General features: G+C 42.0%; 1 protein-coding gene across 3 annotated transcripts in view; it reads left to right on the top strand.

The window, feature by feature from the left end:
* Positions 1-766: 766 nt before the first annotated feature.
* LHFPL3 (lipoma HMGIC fusion partner-like 3) overlaps positions 767-22,884 on the top strand; it is a 249,776-nt gene continuing 227,658 nt past the window's right edge. For all 3 annotated transcript variants that reach the window (XM_014963168.1, XM_014963170.1, XM_014963169.1), the window contains exon 1: positions 767-1,247. In XM_014963168.1, coding sequence (XP_014818654.1) covers positions 779-1,247 — 469 coding nt within the window. In that variant the 5' untranslated portion in view covers positions 767-778. The remainder of the gene's footprint in view (positions 1,248-22,884) is intronic.

Raw genomic sequence — 22,884 nt, 5'->3', positions numbered from 1 at the left:
GTTCACAGGGGTGATCTCCTCCACCTCCACCATTCTGCCTGCCATGGTGAGGAGCAGCCCCTCATTTCTCTGTTCCCCAGCCCCACAATGTCGCCCTGGCAGAGGGCTGACTCGGGGAGGGGGGACAAGCAGCACCTTTGGGACAAGCAGCACCTTTGGGCTCCACCTGTGCTAGGGCAGAAGGCCGCTGCTCACCTCGCCACAGGTGATGTGGCGTTTACAGCCCCCGGCTGCAGACAGCCCCGTGTTTTGTGAGAGAACGGCTCACACAGGTTTTTAAAAGAAACCCGCACACAGGCTTTCAAGTTTAAAACGCCTGAACATGTCTCCCGGGGCAGGCAGCATGAGAAGCACCGGCAGCGGCCCGGCCAGGCAGCCGTTGCCCCCGGCCGGGAGCGGCGCCCGGTGCTGAGGGGAGGCCGTGGCCGAGGCGTCCCCGCCGCCCAGCGGGGCTCACCCTTCCCGCCCGGCAAAGACAGCCAGCGGCCCCTCGCCCTCTGCCCCGCCGCCGCCTCTCCTCAGGAACGGCACCTCAGCCGTGCACCCCGCCCCGGGGCCCGGGTGGCGGTTGGGGTGGCCGTTGGCGGGCATTGTGGCGGTTGGTGTGGCCGTTGGTGTGGCGGTTAGTGGGCGTTGTGGCCGTTGGTGTGACCGTTGGCGGCCGTTGTGGCGGTTGGTGCAGCGTCGAGCGGAGCAAGCGGGGAGGAGGAGGAGGAGGAGAAGGAGGAGGAGAGGAGGAGGAGGAGGAGGAAGGGGAGGGGGGATCTTCTCGGCGAGGATGCCCGGAGCGGCTGCAGGGACGGCGGCGACAGGAGCAGGCTCGTCAGGAGCGGCAGCAGCGGGGATGCTCCCCGCTCAGGAGGCGGCCAAGATCTACCACACTAACTACGTGCGGAACTCGCGGGCCATCGGCGTGCTCTGGGCCATCTTCACCATCTGCTTTGCCATCGTCAACGTGGTGTGCTTCATCCAGCCCTACTGGATCGGGGACGGCGTGGACACCCCGCAGGCGGGCTACTTCGGGCTCTTCCACTACTGCATCGGCAACGGCTTCAGCCGGGAACTCACCTGCCGGGGCAGCTTCACGGACTTCTCCAGCCTGCCCTCGGGAGCCTTCAAAGCTGCCTCCTTCTTCATCGGGCTCTCGATGATGCTCATCATCGCCTGCATCGTCTGCTTCATCCTCTTCTTCTTCTGCAACACAGCCACCGTCTACAAGATCTGTGCCTGGATGCAGCTGACCTCGGGTGAGTGGGGGCAGCGGCTTCGGCCCTGGGGGGGCTCCGCGCCACCCTGCCCGTCCCTGCCCGCCTCGGCGCCGCGGGGGGGAACGGGCGGCTTTGGAGAAACTTGCGGCGCCGGCGGCCGCCCGGGCCGGGAGGGGGTAAGGGGAGCGGCGGGGGATCGGGATGCTCCGCCGGGGGGGGTGGGGCCGGGGGGGACGACGACCGGGACGCCTCAGTGGCGCTGCAGAGCGGTGCCGGTGTCTGCCCCGGGCCACCCCCCTACCCGCCCCGGGTGGGCACCGGGCTTGGGCCGAGGTCAGGCTCAGCCCCTCGCACCCCCCGCGAGGAGCGGGAATGCCCGGAGAAATTGTCCGGTTTCGGCCTGTGAACCGACCCGTGAGCATCAAACAGCCCTAGGGAGAGCTGCGGGCGGCGGCAGGTCCGGGCTGTCCTCCAGCACTTGGTCTGGTAGCTAAAGGTCAGGAGAAAATGGCAGTGGGGACCATGGGGATGCCTCCAGCAGATGACAGTGAATGAAGGTAACAGCCAGCCTGTTGAAGGTTAGTCCTGAGCCCAGATTTCCACCTGGTCAAGGCAGAGCCCACTTTGGTTCAGTGGGATGGGATGGTGGGGTCTTCTGCTGGCCAACTGGAAGGGCAGCTGAGGTCATTGGATGTTAGATGCATGAGTTTTGGTTGGGGTCTCTTACCCCTGTTTGCAAGGTTTATTTTCCTCTCTATGTTAGAAGGGTAAAGAAAACTAATTAATTTCAGTTGCTGGTTTTGATTCAGAAGGTCTCCTGACTTCATTTGAATTTCACCATCACATCCAGTGTCTCCCTGGGGAAAGCGCATGGGAAGAAGGAGGGAGAACACCAGGATATCCCTTCTTGTAGTTCCAACACAGCTCTCCCTCTCAGTTAGTAGAGAACTGGTGATTTGCGTGCAGCTGGTAGGCAGAAGGGGAGAAAAGAATGGTCTCTAGAGTTGAGATAGTAATAAAATCAGTTTTAGGGAGATAGAAAAGAATAATTCTTCAATAATTGGGAAAAAAAAGAGTCTAAAATCAAAGCATACCTTATATTTGTCCTCTCAATAAAACCCTAAAATTGTGAAGTTTTGCCTCTGCAGGAATAAGCTGTTAGGGAAACAGAGCAAAAGTCTCTAAAATGGGCTCACAATCACTTTTTCAGTCCCCTTAATTGACCTACATTCATTTCAGTTTCTGAGCAATAATTCTTCCGAGTTGTTTGCTGAGCGGGTCCAGCATTATTCAGTTTGCCACCTAGTCCATGAGGCTTAGTGGAAATTTCTGGTTTGTGTGAAACAGCTTTATTCATTTCTCTTTGCTATGCTGTATTTATGTGTGCTATATGTATTTTTATGCTGTTCCCATCACTTAAGATTCCATACGGTTTCTTTATCACTCGGGGATTGATCTGCAGTCACTTGAGGTTGGTAGATTTTTCTCCAATTCCAGTGAGATGAGGTTTGCGTTCATTATCTCTGCATTGGAAATCCTCTTTGATGTTGGTGGCTACTTTGTCTGTTCAGTAATGTGCATTCTGATGGTGTTATTAATTGTACACAGTCATGTCATTTGGCTCCAGGCAGAGCAAACTGTTTCATCTTTGCACCACTGACGTCTCCTCTGCTCCATTAAGGAGTTTTGCTTTCAGCTGTTTCCTCTCCTTATGGCTCCTCTGGTAAAAGGTGGCATTAATATTCACTGTTTTGGTGCATCCTCAGCCTGTTTTGTTCATGTCCGGTATGCAGTAGGACAGCACAATTTCCAAACCCTTTATGCTTTCCAACATCAGAGATAATGGTGTTTTATTGATATGGTTCCACTGCTTTATGCCAACGGAAGCTAGTGCAAAGTAGATAAAAATGGATCTCATTCCCTTACTGCATTTCTGCACAGGTGAAGAATAATGTTTAGAAATCACTGCATGCAGCTGATTTACAGGAGGACAATCAGTCTATATGATGTTGCACATGTGCAGGTGTGACACTGAAGATATATTTTCAGGCAAAATAACACAGAATTTTTGTCATCTCCAAAGCTGGTAGATGCACTGTTGGCATTAAAAGTCAACAAAAGGACTATGTCAGCAGAAGAATCACTTTTTACACTGCTTACCTCCATAATTAAAATAATAGGAGAATACTTGTATAGCGAAGTGGTTGTTTGCTGTCTTTCCTGGTTTGTACATGAATGCCCTGGAAGAACTGGAATGATGTTGGGTGTTGAAAGATATTGACTTTGTTGTTTGCTGAATGTTGCACCTTAATTCAGCATTTACCTGACTGTTCATTTCCATATTGGCTCAGAAAACTTTCCTCAGAGGGGAAGAAAACTACCAGAACATCTATATTGGTTTGGGTTGTGTCCTTTGAAGAAGGAAGCAGTGGTGGTGGGACAGGAGGATAACTTAGAATCAAATGTGCAGGACGAGAGTTATAATGAGTTCTGATAGGTTTTCTATGAGCTATATGACCCGCTTCTGTTATTATCTTACTGTTTTGAGAGTATAAGGAATAGGCAATAATAACCTTAAGATGCTTATCTCACAAATAACAATGTAGTAATGTCATCTACGTATGCAGATAGTTCTGCGTGGTACAGGAACAAAATTGAACCTGAAGTAGTAAAAGAAAGAAGTATGTGAGTATAGCTTTGATTTTGCTTTCTATTATGTACCTTAGCAGTGTTAGCATTCAGTGAGATCATATAATAATACTTAAAATGGATGTAATTTAAATCTCCTTAGAAGCAGTTTTTTTCAGCATGGGATCACGCTTGATTTAGGATTGCAAATAAAAGCTTAGGAACTTATTTCTTTAAAAGATTTTTGATCCCATTCTGTCCTGCATGAGTCATTATAAATTGTCAGCATGATAGAGCTCTTGTTTTGAAGAGGTGTTTTTTAAATAAGGAACAGAAATATAATACCTCGGCCACATGCATTTTCAACCCTTATTGCTGTCTAGTCATGTCTATGACATGATTATGCAGAAAAAATCCTAGGAAGAGCTATTTCCTTTGTGTACGTGAGGACAACATACTCCCTTATGATTTTGCCATGACTTAAACTGCTTCTTTTGTTCCATGTATGTAATGCTGTCAGGGTATCTTGAGAGCCAGCGTTGGCATCCTCATTCTCCAGCCCATAGTCCCCACTTCTGCAATTTCAAAATTACATATACAGACACTTGCATGAACACTTACTTAATTTGAGCAGCTGCTCACTTAGTGAAAGCATTAGAAATGAGATATTACTGCTCTTTACTGCCCTGCATCTAAAGTTTGCAAGGAACCTCACAAAGACATTTCTTGAGATGTATTCCTTTATAAGTTAAACAAATTAAACACTTCATTTATGTCATTGTGATTTTTTTACATGGCTAGACATTCGTCATTACTTTTTCTCTCTACTCAGACGAGTAGGATGAAATCTATATGTATGTTTTTCAGCAGATGCCTAAGCCTATGCCCACAGTAGGAGTTCAGCTGAACAAAGCAACAAAAACCACTCCACATTTACAGTGCCCCAGAGCAAAGAGTTCCACCGCTTAATGCATGTTGTGTGAAGATTCAGTGGGTTTTTTTATGTTTTAAACTTTTTACCTGCCAATTCATTTGATCCTCCCAGCTCATGTATTGGAAGAGGTTGTGAAACAGAAGACTCCCTGGCACCTTCCTTGTGCTGGTCCAGACTACACCTTTGCTGTATCCCCTCAGTTATGTGCTTCTGAGAGCTGATTAATCTTTAGCTTCTTAGTCTTTCCTTTGTTGTTAGGTTGCACCATGCCTGTGATCATCCTTACTGCCCTGCCCTCAGCTATTTCCAGTCTCCAGTAACCTTTCAGAGGCAGTGGGACCAGAAGTAAATGCAATATTCAGGACTGACAAACCAGCCATTTACAGAGTGGTATAATAATATTCTCTCTTTCATTCTTTGTTCCTTTCCTAGTAATTCCTAATGTTCACTTTTTCAGTGTTAGTGAGCAGTGGGCTGATGTTTTCACAGAACTACCTATTATAACCCCAAGATCTCAGTCCTGAAGCAGTAACAGTCACCTTGGAGCACATCATTTTGTGTAGTTAGTTTTTTTCCCCTCAAACAACTCCGTATTTGTTTATCTACATTGACTTTAATTTGCCTTTTTATTGCCTAGTCACCCAGTATTGTAAAGTCTTTCTTCATAGTCAGCCCTTATCTTAGCTACCCTGAATGAATATCAGCAGCAAACTTTGTCACTTCACCATTTACCCTCTTTTCCAGCTCATTTATAAATGAGCGAGCAGCTCCCAAGTTCCAGCACAGATCCCTGCAGGACTCCACCATTGACCTCTCTCCGCTTGGAAAACTGACAGTATTCTTCTACCATCTGTTTCTAATTATTTATCCTTGCAAGGACATTTATTTTTATCCTCTGGGGGTTTAGATTTTTTAAGACTTATGAATGACAGATTTATCAAATGTCTTTTGGAATTCCAAGTGGACTTTGTTAACAAAAAATTCCATGGTATGCATTATTTCCTTCTTTCTTTGGACAACTCTAGTAGTTTTGTGAAAAATTACATAAAATAGGTGTTGTTGGCCATACCTTACTCACTTCCTTTCATCACACAAAAATGATATGTTTGTGCACATGCTGACATACTCTGTTGTCTTTCGTAGTTCTCACCGATTTACGTGGTGCAGACATCAGTCTTTCTGTGGTTCCCCAGGCTTTCCCTGAACCTGCTCTAAACTAGTTTTTAAATCTAGTTTCATATTACTCGATTGCCAGTTCTTTGGGGCCAAAGCCCCAAAAATAGGAGAGAGATTATTACATGGCCAAGTTAAAAGTTCATTTAAACCAGGGAATTGTTTCAGAATGAAAAGGTGAAATTCTTCATTGCGGCTGCATTGTTGTTTGCCTTTGTACTTGAAATCAGTCTGCAGGACCAGGTGACTTTTATATAAGAGTCTTAAAAGGCTTGACCTTGATGCTCTTGGAGCCTTTGTTATTGCTGTTAGTCAGATCTTGGTATAGGGGTAAATTCCAGAAGGCTAGAAAAAATCCCAGTCTTGTGCCAGTGTTTGAGCAGGGTGTCTAGTGGAGTCAGATATGGATCTTGTTTGTAGCTTCAATATCTTTACCTATTAGTTGGAAGAATAATATACACTTAGGGCTGCTGAACTTTGCAGGTGGCACAAAAATTATTTGTTTAATAAATTATAGTAAGGATAGCTAATTTCATATACTGTTTTGGATGTCATAATAACCTAGGCTTGCGTCAACAGCCTGTATTTTAATACACCAAATGCAGTGTAAGACTCTGGGGATCAAAATGTAGGAGGCGTTCTTACTGATGGGAGAGTTATGGAAATTATGTGTTGTGGAAACCAGTTATGTAGAAGAGAAATTAGAGGCTGTGGTAGATGGGCATCTGCACATGAGGTCTCACTGCAGTGCTGCACTTAAAAAGTCCGATGTGGTCCCTAAATGTGTATGCAAAAAATGATACTGCCATTGCCCACAGTGGTTCCTGAGCCCTCTATGTCCTGATTGAACATCTGTCAAGACTCCCTTTCAAGTATGAAGTAGAAAGGGTTTCAGGACAGATTTAAATAAATGAAAGAAGAAGAGCTAAAAGGATGAATTTTCTTGCTACTCAAAAGAAGATTAAAAATTGACAGATTAGGGTGTATGAAGACCTACAGGGGGAGATTTCAATTCGTGCAGTGCTCCTTAACTTGACAAATGCTATGTTTGGAAGATGAAGTTACACAAATTTGCATTAGCCATGAGGTATACACATTTCTAACCTGTTAAATTGCATTTGTTAATTATCTTTATAGAGGTTTCTCCTTCAGTTAAAGTCTTTACATAAGACTGGGTGCCTCTTGCTAAGAGGCATGGCCTAACTCACCAAAAGCAAAGGGTCTTAACCAACACTGCTGCCAGCTTTTGTTCCCACCATGTACCCCAGTTGTAAAGTGAGAGCCACATGGGAGCCCAAAGGGAGAGGAAGGCAAATCCGGGAAAATCAACCAGGTTTTTGAACTGAGTTTCACTAGTGATGCTGACTTTAATAAGAGCATTAACACCCCAAACCCCACACACAGGTTGAGATGACAGGTTATTTATGGGTTTGTAAGCAGTAGTGGATGCTGGACCTTCAGGGAGAAAATTCAGATAAATCAGGGATACTGAGGGCTCTGACCATGGTTAACATGAGAATTGCCTTTGCGACTTTGGGAAATGGGGTGCTGGAGCTATGCGGGCAGGCAGGGAGCAGGGAAAGAGCTGAGTGCTCTGCTTGCCAACAATAGACTGTCTCATCAAGCCTATGAGGACATCTCCTAATACAAGTGGGCCTGGTGAATCTGCTTCCTTTTCTCAGAGGAGAAGTCATGCTGCCAATATGATTGGCATTGAGCTCCAGAAGAAGGTTTCCAATCGGACTTAGTAGAGATCCTCAGTGCCTCCCACATCATTGGTCTGGGAATGTCCGATAGTAGCCTCTACTCTGCTGCTGTCACCCTGGCTGTGATGAGTATTGCCACACCAGCTTGGGAAGTGCTGGTGTCCCAGTGTGAGTCAGAAGTGCTGGCTCTCCAAGTCATTTCTTTCCCCAAATACCCTGTGCCCACAATACCACAAGTTCTCTTCTGCACCCCATCATCCCTTGCCTTCAGGACTCCTCACAAGCTCTTCATTTGTGTAGTTGGCAGGGATGCAGCATGTGTTATAACTGGGAGAAAGGTATTTGTGTGTTGATTTGATCACCTCAAGTTGCCACCTAGATTTTATAAAGGATAAACTATACCTGCCTTTCCACTCATGTGAATTTGGGATCCTTTCTACTCTGCCCAGAGACCAGCTTCTTCACAAAACTTGTAGAAGTTTAGTATCTTGAAAGCTTGTAGCCTCAGTCAAATTTGGTTGAAATTGGTCAGTTGGCTCCACATCGCACAGCCACATCAGCCTTGATTCCCGAGGGAACCTGGCTAAAATGCATCACGTAACAAGTGTATATCATTTATTTGTATGAGTGATTTGAGATTTTGATAGCGAAACTTGTTTTTGAAGGATAAAGGTGTTTGGGGAATGGAGAAGAGATATTTTCTTTTATTTTAGAGTGTAATAAAAATTTCAGCATCTTATAACTCTCCCAATTGCCTTTTATGAACATCCTGGGGGCTGTGGTCCACTGTTTGAAAAACACTACGATAACAGAATAGTAAGATATAAAAGGAAATGCATGAAGTTATCGAAGCAATTTGAGGACAAATTCCATTTCACTGAAAAAAAAAAAGATATATGGAAGGAAAGAAAGGAGGGGAGAAAGAAACTGGGAGAGAATTTAAAAGAGGAAACTATCAGCTATTAAAAGGTGAGGAGCTGAGAACTTGAATACTATTGGGAAAGCGAAATGGGAGTGGGGTTTTGGAAAACAGCTGGTGTAGGTGCAGCTCTGCTTTCTTGCACCTGAAAGGGCTTCACAGGCATAGGATTTGGCTGCTGCTGAGTTCTTTCAAAAAATCCTTCTAAAAGTTTAATCAAGAAAATTGCTATATGGGAAAATGAAGCCAGCAAGAAGAGAAACATATGGATATTATCAGGAGTAGAAGGCATGGAATAAAAGAAGGCTAGATTTCAAATACTAAGGTTATTTTACCTTTTGAGAAGTGAACCTTTTTAGCACTGTGGTATAAACAGCATTAGCTTTGATCTTGCAAACATAAAGACAGCAAACGTATCAGAACAGAAAATCTGCGGTGTGATCAGACAGTGTGGACTCAATATTTGAAAACTAACAAGATCCAGCTGTGAGAAATGGCAGGGTCACAGTAGTGAGGCATCACAAAGGAAAAAATAAAAACATTTTTGCTCCGAAATGGTGAAATGAAAAACAAGGCATGAACAAGCCTAGAGCCTGAAAAGTCTGCAGAATTCGATAACATCGGTTGCTATCAGCATTGTTAAAAATGCAGTGGCAGCATGACAGAGTGAATAGCTAGAATATGCATTACTGTGTGGAACAGTGTGCAAATCCCAATTACTAAAAGAGAATTATGGCTAGAATCCTTAAGAAGGGGAATATAATAGACTTCAAGATCTATCTGTTCTAAGAAAGATATTACCTGTCTTCATGTTGGCATTCAGAGATGCAGAAGACTTGAAACAAGCTCGCCTTAAAATGAGAAGGTCATACATACCGGGGGAAAAAGGTTCCTTTATTTTCTCCTTGAGAAGCCAAATGCAAATTTATGAATTTCATTGATTTTAAAAGGTAGCTGATGGCCTCTGTGGAGAGCCTCTTTGACACAAGCACATCATGTGCTATTTCAGAGAATATTATTCAATCAAGTAATTGAGACTGCATCAGAGGGAGAGAGCTACCGAATAAACGGTTTGAAATAAATTATTACAAACAGTTGATGAGTTGTCACACATTCCACTTTCCTTATTTTTCTGGTTAACTTTCAGAACAGAAAAGTTTCTAGAGAAAAAAGCTAGACATGCTGTACTGGCAAGGTCAAAGACAAATATTCTGAGTTGAGAGGTTTAGAAAATGTTACTAGTGAAACCTTGGGAGGTTCTTTTGTTTACTGCTAGAAGTCAAAAGTCATGCACCTTGCTGGTATAAGTTCTCATGTGATCTCATGTGATTAACATGACCAGAATGTGTCTTGTACTGCAGTGCTGGACTGTAGCTTTGCAATCTCCACCCTACAATACTTTATTTGTCATGATGAACTTTGTGTGAAGCAGAAGTGGGAATAAAATAACACAATGTTTCTTAACATCAGGGAATATTTTAGCAGGGAAGGGGGGAGGGTGGACTAGTAGCAACATCTTTTCCTCCAGTCTGACATTCTGTCTCAGCTGACATTACTGTCTCAGTAACATGGAGTCTCTCGGGGTGAGCAAGAGGAGTCTTGGAGAGGGTTGTTTCGCAACAGCCCAGATGACAGTGTGTAAGCATGAAACACCTACAGAAATGATCCTGTGCTTCTTGGAGATTAACGGTCTTCAAAGTTAGGCTCAGACATTCCTGTAGCAAGTCATCTCCTTAGCTTACTAGGGCCCAACAGAGGCATGCAGTGGTTATGCCTGTACCTGCAAAATAAGCATGTCCAGAACCATCCTCTGGTGCAGAGTCAGCTGGTGCACTGGCCAGTGTCCATACTATTACATTTTTTTACCTTCTAAAACTGGGTCACCAGACTCATACTGCCTGTTGGGAACCGTTCCTGGCATGTCCTATCTTGCAAACTGTGCCCTGGCAATATTTTGGAAGATAGTTAGTTGGAACAGTCTAATAACACTCCTGTGACACATGCTGTGGGACAATTCTAACAATTTAATAGCATAGAGAGTTGAGTTTCAATGCCTGGAAATGCTCCCTAGCACTGCTTAATTTATCTGTGTAGACATAACCAATATGTAGCCAAGTCTCAAAATGAGGAGCTCAAGAATAATCTGTACAGGAAAGTTAAGGTGACATGGGATTTTGTCCTTTAATTTAAACCAATTTATAACTGCAATTCAGTTCCATAGTGTTAATTTCTTATTTTCTTTGTTTAAATTAACAATAAAAAGATCTGTGGATGAAAAATTTGCATGAAGTGTATGAAGTGTAGTTAGCTTTGAAACTAGACTTAGTAGTGACCTTGAAAAAGAAAGATGTTTCTAACCTTTGAGAAGAGGAGGAAGCAATCAAAAATGTAGAACAAGCCACAAGAAAGTTTTTTACATAGAGATAGTGGGAGAATGTTACCCATGAGCCTAAAAATCATAAATGTATCTTCTCTCTGATGTTGGCTGTGTGTTTCAAAATCAGATTTTCCCCAGGTATCTTCAGCTTGGCTAACACATCTTTGAACACCAAAAATTGAGTCTTTACTTGAGAGACATTCAGTGTAGTTTTGCAAAGACTTAATTGGAAGATTTAAGATTAATTCCATGAGAGAAATATTAGACTTTCCATGAAAATAAAATTATTCGTCCTTGTCGCTTTATGTTCCTCTAAAGAAAGTTAATTATTACTTGGTTGCTATGTCTTAGTATTTAGCCTTCCTATTACTGGTGGAGTTATATTCGAACATCAGTAAAATAAACAGCTTGAAATTGCAATCCATGGTCATTATACTAGAAAAATATAGCCCAAAATAGTCCAAACATGCTGATGATTTACCAGCCACAATCACTTGCATTTAGTTCATGTCAGACATTTGTATTTGATCGGATTCCTCAGTATGGCATCATCAACTGGCTCACCAACCATCATTTCCAAGCTGACACTTCACCGTTTGTCAACCTTGAGGACTTAGGCGATAGTGGTGGTGCAGACTCACTGGTGGAGAATGAAAGGCCATGCAGCTGAGGATGGATAACAGTGAGTGAAGGGAGGACCTGAGTGCATCTGTTCATCAAAGGATAGCAATGGTTTATCAATGTAGTGCATCTGTGAAGAGGACATGCATGATCCTGGTGTATATTTCATGAAGTATTTGTAACTGATTGAAGGCAATGTTGAGATTGTTATGTGATGCACCATGATATTTCATGTGGGATTCTGGACACTGATGTCCAATTCTGGCTGAGATGACAATAGCTGCAAAATGGAAAGCCAGTGATTGGTGACTTTTTTTTTTTGCAGGTGAAAAACTAGGAAAGCTTGGTTATTTTAATGTACGAAGAGGAAGGTTGATAAGATGTCCATGACAGATGTCTAAAAACACATGGAAGGGACAAAAAAAAACAAGAGGAAGGGAAAAGAACTGTTTAAGCCAGTGTTTTTCACTTTGATTTTATTTGATTTCCTAAACTTTTTCCAAAGATGATGCTACATGCCCTGTAGCATTGTTAGAGCAAATGACAGCCTGTTACGCCTACTTTGCTTCACAACACTTTAAAAAGCTTGGAAATAGTTTATAAACCCCTCCTGAGTCCACAGACCATAGAGTGAAAACTAATGATTTTAAACTTGTGGCTAATGGTGGCACAAGAACAAATGGATATTATCTGCTTATAAATCACTTCAGCCTGGAAATTAAAAGAAGGTTTCTAACTATTGGAGCAGTAAGGTTCTGCAACAACTTTCTAAAGGGAAGAGATTTGGTAAGAAACTGAGCTGTTCACTGGAAATAGATGAGTGTCTGAAAGAGATTACAGAATGCGGTGTTTGTAACATGTCTTGTTCCTCTCTTTCTCATTTTTCAGAACTAGGTGAATGCTCTTTTCTATTCTGCTTCCATTTGTTCTGTTTTTTAAACAGTATCACTCCTGTCTCGGTGCCTTCTAGGATTAAAAATAGACAGTGATCAAGATCTGTAGATCTGTCAAGTGGGGCTCCATTCCTGCCTGGCAGGGTTTTCCTTAAATTCTCGGTAAAACTGTAAAACAACAGCTGCTGCAGTAATGTGCTTCACATTTTCCCTTTGCATTCAACATTTTCACGTGACTTGGATATTTAATTTCCTTTAAGAAAATTTAATTTATGTCAGCTAAATACTGATGTTTAAAAGTGAAAGTAGTTGAAACCCAAATCTTTTAAAATATTCTAACATACCATCAGGAAAAAGTTTACAAAGTATCAGTTCTATGACTAACCTGAGATCTAGTTTTGCTAAGGATGTGTCCTTGAGAACTTGTCCCTTGTTATCTCTCCATGCACCTAATTATTTTGTGATGCCATGCTGCTATGTAAACAATCTTCCTAAATAGCTAAGAAAAATGTAAAATCTCTTACCTTATTGATATGCTACTGAATGCCTCATTTTTTGTGTGAATAGGTTTGTGTCAAATGCATTGGATGTTGTAGAAAGAATGGGCTCATCAAGTAGTCTTTGCTCACGCAGATGGGAAATGGGAGCAACGTTGAGTTCCCTGTTCTGTTCTTGCTGCCTTCTTCCCTGCCTCCTGTGGCCATTTGAGAAGGAGAGAGGAGGGAGCACTTTGTCAAAGGGATAAACAAGTGTTCAGTGTATCAAACAACTGTGTATAAAGGCACAGCCTGAGCTTTAAATGAAACATTTCTGATCTTGTACATTTCTGTGAACCTATGGCATGCAGTATGCATACTTAAAAATGTCTGTTTGGGATTTTACACCCTTAGGGATAGATCTGCAGATACAAGTATCTGGATTTAAATTTAGCCTCACTGAATTCTATGTGAACCTAAGATGGTATGTTTAATAGCTGAGTGTTAAACATATAACACAACATTTCATTTAGTTTTAATTATATGGTATGTTGGAGGAATTATGCTGAGCAAAAGTGAAGTTGTCTGGGAAATTGTAACTGCATTTTTGTCTCTTCCCAAGAGGCGTAATTTTTTTCCAAATCAAGTCTGAAGCAAATGCAAAGCACACTTCTACAGACAGCTCCATTTTATTTTACATCAGGTGATTGGTAAGCATAGATATAACAGCAGGGATGTGCCAGAGAACGTGCAATGAGATAAATGGCTACACACATCTGGCTTAGCCTGTCAGACTGCAGTAGAGTGGTATCACCATTGGCCTTGGCAGACCTAGCCTGGCTCTGGCAAGGCCAGTCAAGTGTTTCTGCAGTGAATCCAGGAGTGTTCAGGGTCTTAGGATACGATGTCAGGCTGTAGAGGCCAACCCATCAAGCAGTTGCCTATATCCAGATATCTGGGCTTAAAATGCCTCAAGGATCCTGTCTGAACTCTACCTGCTTTTCCAGAAGGACACAGGTCTCATATAGGTTCTCTGTCATCTACACACGGATGTCTCACAAGCAGTAGAACAGCTTAACTAGCATTAGGAACCAACACGCTGGCAAGTGAATCAAGTCCTAGCTTCTTTTCTTAACCTCACTTTCATTTAGGTTTCTCTGTCTGGAGCTGAATCCCACTCTCTGCGGTTATGAAGCCAGCCTGGCCCCAAATTTCATTAGCCTCAAATACAAGCTGTTCTGAATGGGTTCATGCATGGGTGGTATGGCTGTTCTGTGATCTGGATAAGCCTTCAGAGATCCTAGGACTGACCGAGTGCCTATGCAGCCAGGTAAAACTGCTTGCTTTGGCCAGCGGTCTGCAAGGAGACCATCCATGGGGCTGACTGTAAGAGTGTTTTAGTTTTGGTTAGGAGTGCATTTTAAAAGTTCATCTTCCCATTGTGCCAACTTACTACAGTTTGATTCACATTGTGGAGAAGTCTTGGGGTATGCAAACTGGGTTTCTTTCTAAATAAGCTGAACCAGCTGTCCTCGAAGGGTAGACCTTATGCATTTCTACCACTAATATGTGTGCCTTCCACCAGACCAGACTAGGGCTGATCCAAAGTGAAACTTGTGAAACACAGGCTTTGTGGGTATTGGGTCCTAAGCGCTGTTTCACTTTTTAGATCCACTCTGTTGCAATACACAGCTTGCTAATGTAGACATCGGCTATGCATCCATACATTGGATTTTATTAAATTAGGCTTGCTTTTGTCTTGGATTTATAAAGTTCAGTTTAGGGATGATTAAACAAGTATTTTATTCTAAATTAGCAAGATACTGTCAATCACAGTTTCGTCTTAATGTGCTTTTGCCTGGGATTAAAATAAAGCCGCAGTGTCATCAATGCAGGTATCAGAAATATGATAAAGGAATTTCAATTACCTGATGCTGGAGGAGATTAGTAGATACTATATGAAGAGCTGCAAAACTGGTATTGGCAATTTCTAAACAAAGCTGTTGTTATTTATTGCTTCCATTTATCATAGTACTAAAAGCCTGTTTCTAATCTTTTAAGTAAATACCTCAGTTCTGCTGAGCTTCAGTGATACCTGTCAGAGAGGAATAAATGTGGGTAGTAACATGTACCTGACATCATTTTATGAAAAATTTTAATAGCCTAAAATGAAATTACTTTAGTATTTTTTGTGTAAGTTCTTCAATGCCTTAGTTTTTGATGCTGTATCCTCAACAGACGTTGTGATGTCATTAATTTGTATGTGGATTTAGCCAATTGAGAATAAGAGCAAGGAAAGTAATTGTAAATGAATGCTCATTCTTTCCTTGTGTAAAAGAATGTATTTAAATTGTGATTTCTCAGGCTCTTCTACAGTACATTATGGAATTACTGCACTGATGTAGAATCTGTTAGCGTCAGTGAAAATCTGCCCATTTGTTTCAGCAGACTCCATCAGCTGAGCAAAAAATTTTAGCACATGCTTTGATGGATTGGAAGCACATTTTAAATGCTTGGCTTAATTGAAATCCAGAAAAAATACCTACCCAGCTGAGGTTGCGGATGTCAATCAAATATTTCCTGTATACCTTTTTTCATTATTTATACAAATACATGTGTTATAATAAATAATGGGGTAGCAGTTTCATACCAGAAAAGTAATGGGTTAACTTCTAAGGACCATTCAGCAATCCTGACTTGGTACTGAGCAACCTTACTCTTGCAAATAATCCCATTGTGTCTATGCCATTCAGTATTAGAGGAGCTTTTAATTCTTATGTTGTATGACATTATATTGAAATCTGACCGCACATGTGTAATGTTCAGTGTCCTGCTGTACCATTAGATGAAACGCAGTGTGAATCCACAAGAAGAGAAAATTTGTCTTTATGATGTAAACATAAAGCGAACCTCGTGCAATCAACGTTATACCCAGTTAAGTCTTTTAAAGAGGAATAGCTGTATGGTCATTTGGTACATAACATACTGCTAGCATGGAGCCACATTAGGATGTAGTGACAGGTGGTAAGGTGGGAGTTAATCCATATTATATTACTGCAGAGTTTAGTAAAAGCATGAGTGAGATGATTTCATTAGCTTCTAGCTAGTACACAAAATTGTCATGTGCTGTAAAATGTATAAGCACATACCATATAAAAAGGTCTACAGCAAGGATCACCCTAGCAGCAGATTAGGGAGGGAGTTGTAAACTTAAGGATAATATCACTCTTTAGAATGTACAGTGTAAGTATGCGGTTAGTGCAGTGAAGAGTAAATAGCAGGATCCAGTTGCTGTCTGTCAATGTAATCAAAGACCATAGGAGTGAAAGTAAAGTGTTTGTGCAATTAAGATTATGAAGATAAACTGCCACCCAAGTAACAGACAGGTGGCTGTCAGTAACGTGCTTATATTTCTTACCCACATAAATAATTTAAGTAATAATAAGCTTCTAGGCTTCACAGTAATCCAAAACAATGTGAAACCTTACATTCTTGTTACAGCCTTCTGTCGCTCCCTCCCCCCTTCCCTCCTTTTCCATCACGTTTTGTGTTCCCACAGAATTATATCCCTACTGAGACTGCAAGCCCCCTGAAGCAGGGACTGGATTTGATTTGGTGTTTGAACAGAGCCCAACATAAGCTGAATCCTGATTGTGGCCTCCAGCCTTGAGTGCCGTGCAAATTGCAGTAAAAATAATAATTATTGTTTGAATTTTATTTGAGTGGTGTGAGTAGCATGAGCTTGATGAGCTGCCCAATTGGCAACAATAGTAACTACGTACTGAACAGAGCCTGCTGTGTGACCTTGGGTAAATCATTTCACCTTTCAGAGTTTTCCCAGCTGTAAAATAAGAGTGAGATAATTCCTTAAAAAATGCTCTACGGGCATGGGCTGTTATTACTGCAAAGAACTGATTGCGTGCGGATTCTGCTTTGTGAAACGTGACCCTGTTGCCCTTAGAAAAACTCAGAGATCTCTAGGCCATCTTAGTACTAGTCAGTGTAAAGAAGGAAAAATGATAATTACATAGAATAGGAAAACCCAAAATTAAACATATTTGTGGATGTACATCACTGTGAGAAACCATCTGTAGGATGATAAATAATGGCACACATATATAAACACACTGGGTTGTCATTCCAAACAACATATTCTGTGTGTTTATCTCTGCATTAATGAGGTACTCAGCTCATTTTTGACATCTGTCACTCTGCACTCATGGAAGTGCAGTTCGGAATTTGAGAACAAAATTCATGGGGATTATTTTAGCCTTTTATTCCATGCACTGAAAGTACATGTGCTACCACACATTTGGCCGAACCAGGTTTTTCCCTTGGATGACAAGACCAAAATGACTGGATAACATAAGCAGATGACATGGCTTAAAACACGTCAGTTCAGGAACCTAAGCAAGTACTGAGGCCATGATCATCATGGGCAGGCTTGAGAAGACTGCTTTCACACAGGGAGGAATGACTGACGGATAAGCAAGGTTTAGCTGATCCTGTTCAGCAGTGTTACACTTCGTTTTGACTTGCTTTTTCTTTCAGAAAAGAACTGCAGCATATCCAGATACATAGTTCATGGCTCATTTACTCACAGTGCCAGCAAGTGCCACCACAGTGATTCTCTTTTGAACTTACATGAGTGACAGATTGTTCAGACCACTGGTTTTCAACATCCCCACTGGCATGCAGGAAGGTTTTCTGTTGGCAAGAATTGCTGTAGGGAACAGAAGTCGATACCCAAGGAGTTACCAAAGATATTTAAGCTACATCCTGGGACCATGCAGACAAGTGCACTAGCTTTAAGTTCCCACAAGATTTAGCATTTCACTTTTTCCTTCTTCCTATTTTCTGGTTGTTCAACTATAACTGCTTTGAATGGATAGATGGTGGCATGCAGGAAAGATGGCATACAGAGAGAAGAGGATCTGTTTACGGAGTGACTTAGAGGAACAGCAGCCGACACTGATTTTCTGCAACTGGGTGGAGAGCGGCAACCTCACCTGGATCAGAAGGACCACATCTTGGAGGCTTTCCGTGCTCTCCATTATGAATTAGAATTTAAGTCTAGATAAAGAAGGAGGACTTTCTTTTTCTCCACTGTTGGCTCCGCTTACTGAAGTATTTTTCTTAGAACTATATTTGCCCTTTTTGAAAAGTCTATGCAACTGGGCTAATTCTTGCATAAGGCATGCTCATGAGAAAATGCAGGTAAAACAGAATTACAGGAATGGGTAATTAAGCACCCTTTGTGCAGTCATGGTTGATGGCTGCCCAAGTGGGTTCAACTGTAACATTTTAAAAGCAAATGGCTAGTCATTTATGGTGCATTTCTGCAAGCTAGATTCCTGATGTCTTAACAATAGAGAAAAAACCTGCAAATTGTCTCTTAGAAATTCTTAAAGGCTGTTCATGCTATGTATGCTCTGGTTATCACTTTACTTGCAGTTCTGACAGAAAAACTGATGTGAGTCTGGAAGTAAAGGGATAATAGTGAAACTCCAGGTAAATAATCCTTGCTATCGTAACTGCAAGTGTATCTGTTTCTTCTCTAATGCTAATACCCATCTGGGAAGAGTTGCCTTCCAAAAAGCATGAAAGAAGTAAGAAGATAACAGATTTCACCCAAGGCTAGTAATCTTGCAAAGATCTGGATACTATTCCTGAGATGTGAGTTTTAGTGTTACCTGCAGAGATGGTGGATAGATAATTTCAATCACACTTAGATAAATCTGACATGGGGCACTGTTCCAGGAAAGAAGTGCCAAGAAGGATAATTTTATTCTTCAATGAGTTTTTGGGTGGGACTTACCTTATGCACTGACAACCCTTTATAGGTTCTTTCTTGAGCCACATTTTGTCGATGAAACTTCTGCTCTACAGCCAGGGAATGCTTCTGGCTGGGGGAAAAAAAAATCCATATTGCTGGCAGCAAATTTTATGACATATTGGGTGATGTCATTAAGGGAGCTGTTAGCAATCTGTCATTTAAGGAATGGCTTTGGCTAGTCCAACGTAAGGGAAGTGATTTAATTCCACGTCTGATTGGATTTCTCCTATATAATCAGTGGAGACCCAGGAGAATTAGGAGGCACAGCATGATACTGTCCTGATTACTTTGCTGTCATCTCCAATTTATGGCCTAAAATGCATGAGAATAAAGTGTTCATTTCCAGAAGAACTCACGAGGGCTTGTTATAGGGTGCTCCCCCGATTCATTTAGCTATGGTGACTGTACAGGGTAAGCACACTTGTGCAAGGAGTAACTAGGATGACTGTAGCACCTAGCTCAGGTGATGCAAATGTGGTCACTGACAAATGGCAGGGGGAGCAGAACTCTGCAGGAGTGTCCACGAAGAGGTACATGAGGAAGTGCTCATCCTGGTGAAGAGCTGCACATTAACCCAGCTTGTACCCATCCCCTGAAGTTTATTGTGACTGTTACAGCTTTCTGTCAGCCTTCATTTCACCTCCAGGTGACTCAGTCTTTTTTTATGTGAGTTTTCCTTTGAGGCAGGGAAGTGAAGATATGGAAGTCCCACAGACAGGAGAGCTTACTAGGGATGGTAGGAGAGCATGTGCTTATATTGCCTCTTGGAAAGCTCCTCAGCTTCTCAGCAATATTCTGTTTCTGTAAGTTATTTGTGTTTTAGATCAGAGAACAGACCAGTAGAAAATCATCCCAAATTGTGGTTTGGACATGCTGCATAGCACATCCAGCCTCCTCCTGCTTTTAGTGTAGGACTCAGAAAGCTTGTTCAGGAGCACCACCATCAGGAACCGAGCTGGTCCTTCTCCCCATCCCCACAGGGTGCAGAGCACGGTGCTATGATGCTGGTGTGTGGATACAGGGTGATAGCTCCAGTTTGTTGCCAGAGGATGTGGAAAGCAGAAGCACAGGTTGCTTCAGAAAAGGATTAGACAACTAAGAGAGAAGAGATCCAGTAATGGCTGTTGAACTTACTGGTTTGCATGTTAGTCACTGATTCACTCTCTGGGGAGCAGACTGGGGGAGTAAGGAGAGTATGATGGGTGAAGAACACTTCATATTTGTCTAGTTTCTGATATTGTCTGCTGTGAGGAATGTCATTCCAGGCTAGATGAACCTTTAGCCCACCAAGTATATCCATGGTTGTATATTAATTCCTCCTTTGCACGAAGGTTTAACAGATATTATTTGGTCTTTCTGTGAGCCGTGGCATATTCCAGCATGAAGTGCCAGTCAGGCTTGCCAGACCATTAGCAACCTGCTTTGAATCTTGAAAGTGCTTTGGGAGACTTTTTCTCTTCATAAAATGAACTCACAGATCTACAGACTTTAAGACTGGACAGGTCCATTAGTCAGCTTTACTGGATAGCACACACCATGGAGTTTTACCTAGCTATTGCCATTCAGAGCCCAAGTATGCTAATATTTGTTTCTTTACTCTTCGTGAAACTGTAATGAGATGCAATGAGTGTTTGCTGCCAGTGTCGGGATCATTCTTTTCCTTTCCCAGGAGATGGCTACGGAGTTTTTCTTCTTCAGATATCCTATGATTTAAAAAATATGGTTGTGGCTGATTTAGTAAATGGTTTTTGCATAACATCTGTGAATAAAAAAATGCCCTAAAGTAGGAACAATACCTAATAATATGTAGTTGACTTTTATATAGTGGCTTTCAACCAACTGTTTCAAAATATTTTGTACATAAGGATAGGCATGGTTATCACTCTCCCAAGTTTTTCAGTCTCAGCAACTGAGGACAAAATGCTTTGTTGTCTGCCCATTCTTGTGTTGTACATCATGTATATGACTAGTAGAGCCCAGAATAGAATCCAGCTTCTTCCTCTGCTCAGTTGTCATCTGGGTCTAATCAAACTGGCATGATTCAGGCACAGCCATTTATAGGGCCAGTGGTTCTGCAAGTGATTGAGCCTGAAAGGAGTGGAGAACCGTAGCCTCAGCAACTCGACTTCTGAAATGCAACTGTTGTCCTCACAGTCTCCAGGAGGTGGTGGGAATGATGAGGTGAGGATGAGACGTCAGAGGTGGCAGTGGAGCATGCTGCAGTGATGGGAACTGAAGATGTATTACATAGCAGAAAGTCGAATTGGCAAGAATGTGAATTCAGATGCAACCATTGATGATACTTGAATTCTTAAATCTGATTGTAAACTAACCATGAGTAGTCATGGGTCAAGACCCTCTAGAATCAGAAGTCTGCATAAAAATATGACATCACAAAATCCAAATACATCTGGCAAGGACCAATTGCCATTTATAGTCATACCCTTTCAGATTCTCATTTCCAGAGTTTGCTCTACAAGTCTGAAGGTTAACATGACATTCTTGTGTACTGATAGACTTCCGAGAACCAGCTCTTTGATAAATCACAACATATCTGAGATACGTGATGAAATTCTGAGGATGAGCAGCACTAGAGACAAAGTGACAATTACCCTAAAAACTGCAGCTTGAACTCCAGTGGTAAACGATTCCAAATATACTTTTTTTAGTGGGGAAGTGTTGTTTTTAACCTAAGGAGGAAAACCAGTTAATGGGAGAACAATTTGGAAACCTAGGTCAAATGACAGGGCTGGATGATGATCCTGTTTAAAAAAAAGGGGGGCCTTATGTGGAGGACAGAAAAATGGCAGAAAGGGTAATTGTGTCTACAAGAAAATTTATGACAGTTAAGTGCTAGCATGTAGGGGAGTGTTAGAAATTGGAAAAATACCTGCCTAGGAGAGATAAATTTGGCCATGCAATGATTGTCTGTAAAAGCAAAGTTTAGTACAAAAAATCAACTCTTGTAAGTTTTAAAAATAAATCTTAATTGTATAATTTCTAATAAGCTGCAAAGCTTACATCCTTATCATAAAATTCCTCTAAGCAGGAATTTAAAAAAAAAGGCAGAATGAGATTTTCAGTTTCCAAATATAGTTTGCCAAGAGTGGAGGGTTTTTTTTCTCTTCCTGATTGCAAGAGAAATCACTCTGCAGTGTTTTATTGAAGAACAAGTGGTATTGAGTAAAAGAATAATTGATAAGTGATTTTTCTCCCTTTCTATTCTCTAAGCTGGATTTTGTTGTGCTGTCTAGATGAAATATTCACGATGGCACTGACCCCTTTCTTGTGCAATTTGTCCAATGTTTGCTTGGAGATGTTCAGAAGTAGTGGAGCAGAAAATCCCTTGCTACAGCCAGCATTTGCTGGGGGTTACTCTTCACACTGGTATATGTTGAAGGAGATTCACTGGATGAAGTGATGAAATGGCTGTATGGTTTGAAGACTAGAAGTCTTTCCTGAGCGTGATCCAGCCAAACACCCTGCCCAAAGATGGAAAGCTATGTTCTATTTTTATGAAAGTAGTAAAAATACAGATGTTTAACAGTTCCTTGAAGCATGTACCTTTGAGCTTCAGGTTAATGAGAGAGGAAAAGATAGCACTGCTTCTTTCTGATTCCTAGGAAGAGTATTTTTGGGGTCGACTGGGGCTCCCCACTTCCTGAAATAATCATGCGTATTTGCTGATGCCTCGTACTTGACCATAGTGACTTCACTGCATCCTGGAGCATGGGGCTTAAGTGTCAGTTAATTGAACTATCAAGATAAGTGTATAAAGAAATATATATATCTTGCGGACTGATTTGTGTTCTCTCTTTTGATTGTTGGCCAATTTTGCTAGAACTCAGACTTGGGAGCTCATCAGAGCAGTGACTCCTCCTGGGTTCTGAGAAGCACATGCTTCTCTTTGACTCATACTGCAAGGTAAACTGCAATCAGAACAGTTAATTGCTTATTAACTTCTCCTGCCTCCATAGCCTGCCTCTATTATCATTGTCGCCTTCTGCTCTTTACGAACAGCTAATGATGGCTGACAGCAGAGCAGGTGCAACCTGCATCATGAGTGAGCCCCTTGGCTGCTCTGTTTTGTGTGTTGGATGTGTTGCAATGGCC

The sequence above is a fragment of the Calidris pugnax genome, unplaced genomic scaffold, assembly GCF_001431845.1.
Source record: "Calidris pugnax isolate Ruff unplaced genomic scaffold, ASM143184v1 scaffold44, whole genome shotgun sequence".
NCBI lineage: Eukaryota > Metazoa > Chordata > Aves > Charadriiformes > Scolopacidae > Calidris > Calidris pugnax.
Note: the sequence above shows the minus strand (reverse complement) of the source record. Positions and strands in the feature narration are given on the sequence as shown.